Source organism: Camelina sativa, chromosome 10 (assembly GCF_030686135.1).
Source record: "Camelina sativa cultivar CO46 ecotype springtype chromosome 10, ASM3068613v1".
NCBI lineage: Eukaryota > Viridiplantae > Streptophyta > Magnoliopsida > Brassicales > Brassicaceae > Camelina > Camelina sativa.
The window spans coordinates 25041942-25047308 of NC_141889.1; the positions used below are offsets into that span (position 1 = coordinate 25041942).

Here is a 5367-nt window from a genome sequence, read left to right on the forward strand (position 1 = left end):
TTGCACAGACCGAGACCGAACACAGATTGAACCCGGTCACTTTTGTTCTTTAGTTAATTCTACATACTTAGTGTTGATGTCAGTCGAATTTCAAAAAAAAAATCCACCGGTTGTTGTTGTTGTTTGTTTTTAACGCCTTCCGTATCATAAAAAAGTTGTAATTCTAAATTACATTTTTGTTTCACAGAAAATGTCACTCTATATTTTCAACACAAAATTTACTAACAGAATATCAATTATAATTCTACTATTTAAGCTTATTAGTTAGAGTGAAAGTATATAAAATTAAATGTAGTATAAAATAGGGCATAAAAGATTATTTATATATTTTTTTAATAAGTTTAATCAGACCATGTCTACACAAAACACATAATTATAATTAAAAGAGATAAAAAACCGAGAGCCGAATATAGTTTTTTCATAATTATTAACGGCATTTAAAACTGGCCGAAGAGAGGTATCGTCACACGTCACTTGATCAGCAATAAAACATCACTTCCTTGACGTTGTCTTTTACTGCTGGGAGCTGTGAAGCGACTGGAACTCCACTTGTTGTGTTCCTCGACCTGCTCGAGCCTCCATCTGAGAACTCACTCTCCAAGTAATAGCGAGCTCGGAAAGCAGCCAAGTGTGCGTAGTAAGCTGGTGGCACAATTGACACTGCTTTCGTGCACCTTGCATACCTGCATAGTTTTATAGTTTGTTTAGCGAGATCAGTTAAAAGATAGTCAAAAAGAAAATGTACAATGTTGTTGTCCCTTACGTGTAGCAAAGGTTGTTGGTTAGCGTTTGGAAGGCATCAGCTGAGAAACCGTTCTCGTCGTAAAGCACATGGTAATGCGCTGGCCTGCTTGTTCCCTATTACCATTCATGCATTCGAAGAAATTTAATAATATTATAATTATGCAGAGACAATGATCTCATCAATTTCTTGGAAGCAATCAATACCTGTATACCAGCGTGGCTGTTCAAATAGAAGTCGAACTCATTTGGATGACAGATTTGAGTGTCAACCACAGTACCTAAGAAGAAATGAAAATATATTAAAGATTCGATCATCAAAAGAATTCAGATGATCGAGAAGTGGAGATCGTGGAAACCTGGGAGAATATTGCCACTCCTATCAGTCATACCACGATTCCCGTGTTGAGTAGGGAACAAACGAGTGTGGTGTCGTTTCTGGACCACCACAAAAGTGATACGAGGAGCATAATTTTCCTGGAGAGAGCTACAAGCCATGCGAATAGCATTCATCTCATAGAGCAGAACCTGGTCAAATTGCCCTTCGCTTACCCCATCACTGCATAAAGAGAAACCAATTACAAAAACCTGGTCAGTTGCTCATATACAGATTTATTATATTCAAGTAAAGCCAAACATGGTCATGAGCAGATTATTACATTTCCAGGAAAATCACTTACCGGTAAAATATGATCCTCTTAGGTATCTTGCCCGTAGCGTTTCTAAATGCTTTGAAGTGTTCCCTGAAATCAAAGTACTGTCCCTTTTAATTGATCTTGTCAAAAACAATAGAAAACAGAATAAAAAGTTGTAGATATTTTGTTCTTACCTTATTAAACCAGAGTGGACAGGCCCTCGCTCGGGATCCTGTACCAGCTTATACAGGTCCTGAATGATTTCTTCCCTATGAGCCTGAGCAGAAACCAATCCTCGGTATTTTGTTATTTCAGGCCAGTCCATAGAGGCCACAACCTGTAGTTTAAAGTAGAGAATTATCTTTTCTGATGAATCAGTTATGAAATGAGATACAAATACTATTAATCAAGATATAGATACAGCAGCAATAGATGGACTCGAGTCATCTCCAGGTTGCGGGTGAGTCACATCTGCACCGATGACTATGGTTGGGTGACTTGGGTCATCAGTAATAAGAGGTATGTTTCCTCTGATAGCATCAGCAAGAACAGTGTTCCTTCCCCCAGTCTGTAATACAAAAGAACCGTCTTACACCAACATATAAGTACAATTGAATGATTAAAACATTAAACAATAAGAAGCATAGATGACTAAACCTTGACATTGATCTTCAATGCGACATTTTCCATGTACTGCTTACTGAGTTTAGGAACATGTCCTGGTTGACAACACTGAGAGACGATCCCCAATTCTGTTTCACAGATCCTTTTGATTTTTCCTGCAGACAGAAAAAGAACTTCATGAACAGATTGTCGGAATAAATTTACAGCAAATATAACCAATCATTTTTCACAGACATACCATAAAATCCAGTCACATCAGGTAATATGACAATCAATAGTTGGAGACCAGGTGCCCTTTCGTGGATATCATAGAGAGCTTCCTCAATACTATGAGGTGGACAAGAGATGAGCGGAATAATAGCTTTTGTACTAAATTCCTGGTGTACATAATATAAAACAGTTAGTAACTTTTCGGGTGTGACATTGTGACAAGAACCCAACAGCATGAGATAAGTCAGACCATTCCTTTGCTGACGCACATCCCAGTCAGCTGTTTGCAGAACTCTTCCTGTAAACCTTTCCCAACAGATTGAGAAAAAGTTACACAAGTCCAAGAATCAACTTTTGCCCCATTAACCATTTTCTGTAGCACACATATCACAGCCAAAGGGAGGTATGAGATGCAAATTTTTAAAAACACACTTTAAAAATAAGATTTCTCAAAAGAGAAAAATAGAAGTACAGTATATATCATATTTAGCTTCAAGTGCCTACAGAAAGCAAAAAGCCTATGATAGTCAATTACAGTATTACCTTGTTCATCATGTTCCATTGTCCTAGCGATGGAGTTATAAATTTCTCTGTACCACTCTCATGGTACTTCAACTGTAAACAGAAACAACATCGTGATGAGCAACATTGATAAGAAAATGCAAAGTAATAACAAAAGTGTAGTCGAGAAAATCACCATTGGCGGAGGAAGTACACGAGCTTCAATCGAGGCCAGTTGGGAAGTCACTGACATCCCAAACTCCTTGCTCACAACATCATCGTTATATTTATTTTTCTCAACCAACTAATAACAGAAGAAAAACAGACGTGCAAGCTTAAAGACTCCTTCTCCGATCCGATGGAAGAATTATTGTACAAGTGATGCAAAGAGGATAAAACCTACCTGTTTGATTGAATCCTCTCTCTGTTCAGGTCGTTGGCAGGTAGCTCTTAGCAACGCCTTCACTTGCTTCTCATTGAGCCTTTTGGTGTATCTTTGCTTTTCAGAAATTTTACATAGCTAGCAAGATCAAGAAACAACCAGATATTTAATGATACATAATGCATCCAAGAAAATGATGGAGATAACAGAGTAGAAGATTGTTTAAATTAAAATCATACTTCCATGGGTATGTAGATAGGTCTTGCGTCACTCCCAGTTTGGATAGCAGGTAGATACGGGTAACTCACCCTATGATTATATTTTTCAGCAAAATGTTGTATAACCGTCTTCTCTGATTTGTCCTCTAAAGTGAACCTGAAATTGTAAGAACAAAACCAAAGATCAAACACCTCTTTCAAGAAAAAGCGCACTTGGTCAAGGCTCAATGGAGTAAGCATCTTCACCTTAGCTGATCGATGGGACAGGTGGAAATCCCATTAATCTTGGCACTTTTTTCGTTATTCCAATGTACCAACGTAACTTTTAGTGTCCTCAAAACTTTATTCACCTATAGATACCAACAAATGATTTTAAAAAGATACAAAGTATAAAAGGCATCCTCTTCAATAATATTAACAATTTAAATGTGGAGTAAAGTCAGAGATGAACCTTAAGCCGATCTGACTCCCTAAGTGGTCGTCTTATGTCCCTTATATTCAGATACTTGCTAATAAATTCTGTGACAAGAATCGGTTCATAGAATGATCTTGCTGAAACGTCTGCATCATAAGAAAATAACATAGCTATAATGCATCAAAATAATCTCCACTCAAAAAAAAAAAAAAAAACCCAGGAAAACATTTAACATGTTCTTACCGACATTAAGAGACAAGCCCATCTGAGTTAGCCTTAGACTTTGGAAATAACCTTTGAAGTAGTCAATACCATCTCCAAGCTTACCCTCACCAAAACAAGTGCTGAAAAAAGACCTCCCAACAGAGACATACCTGCACAACAGAAGTAATACAGGGGATCTTAAGTCTATGCCATATAGCTTTTGTTAATCGGATCAAGTTTAAGCAAATTCCAGATTTCCTACTCTTGAGAGGGCGTATCCCTGAGAGCAACATCAAGAACTTGGATAACACCATAGGGAGCATCTCTTTGCTTCTGACGCAGAAACTGTTGCAACTGATAAAGATCAGGTCTTGACGACGCCTTCTTTATAACAACTTTAAACTGTCTGTCCTTCCTGCCAGAAAGAGTCCACAATACCAAACACAACAAAAAAAATGTAAATAAAGGTGCAACGAGAGCATTTTCTGAACAAAACAAACAAACCCATCTACCAAGAGTTTACCCAAAAGAACCATCAGCCGTGAGATTCACAACAAACTCTTTCGATTCAAAAGGTAAAGCACCAGCAGTATAGATGTTTTTTCTTCCATCATACGCAAGAGTCTTCCCTGCCAAGTGAGAATCTTTATATGTTTCAACCAAAACTTTCATCACTTTTCTGTTCACTGCCTTTGATATCACCTCAGGATTGATCGAAACCTGTATCCCACAAAAAAAAACAACAAAACTTTATATCTGTCATCATCTTCGAGTTTTAAAAAACAGAAAAAAAAAACGAAACAGGAAGAAGAAAAAAAGAATCGAAGAAGAGAGACTTACATCGTAGTGGTAGAGATCACGATCCGCAACTTGAACAAGGAAATGATTCGCACGGACAGTGACTCTCTTCCCCAAAGTACCACGTCCTGGCCGTAACCGATGCGTCACCGCTTTCGACGACTCCGGTGGAAGCGTAGCCTCCGGTTTCGTCTCCGCGGGAGTAATGTGAAGCTTAGACAGCGCAGCAGCAGCGTCAGAAACCTCCGCAGTAGTAGTAACCTTGCTTCCCTCTTTAGACAAAGATGAAGCAACAGACACCGTCGTCTTCGTTGAAGACGCAACTTGACTCGCCGTCAAATCTCCGGCTCCGACGTTACCACGGCCTCTCCCGCGAGAAACAGGAACAGCACGGCCACCGTGACCAGAAGAAAACTGGTCAGACGGAAAAGGAACACCACGGCCACCGTGACCAGAAGAAGACTGGTCAGACCTCCGTCCTCCTCTGCCACCACGACCAGCGCCGCCACGATTCGACATTGTGAAAAAAAGCAGAAGATACCTTACAGAAGAAGAAACAAAAAATCTTTTGAAAAACTGAGAGAGAGAAAATGGTTTACTGTGTTTTGTGTGTGTAGAGAGAGGGACGACGCCTCCGCT

The 5367-nt window shown here is 39.1% G+C and overlaps 1 protein-coding gene across 1 annotated transcript; it reads right to left on the bottom strand.

The window, feature by feature from the left end:
* Positions 1–304: 304 nt before the first annotated feature.
* LOC104719694 (protein argonaute 5-like) lies at positions 305–5367 on the bottom strand. The gene is made up of 20 exons (XM_010437657.3): positions 4771–5367; positions 4454–4650; positions 4193–4345; positions 3970–4100; positions 3763–3872; positions 3558–3661; positions 3333–3468; positions 3115–3231; positions 2908–3015; positions 2754–2825; positions 2461–2583; positions 2239–2377; positions 2034–2155; positions 1798–1944; positions 1571–1713; positions 1422–1484; positions 1101–1300; positions 949–1022; positions 764–858; positions 305–683 (listed from the first exon to the last, which is right to left on the bottom strand). The coding sequence occupies exons 1-20, from the start codon at positions 5245–5247 to the stop codon at positions 479–481; spliced, it is 2916 nt and encodes a 971-aa protein (XP_010435959.1). The 5' UTR covers positions 5248–5367; the 3' UTR covers positions 305–478.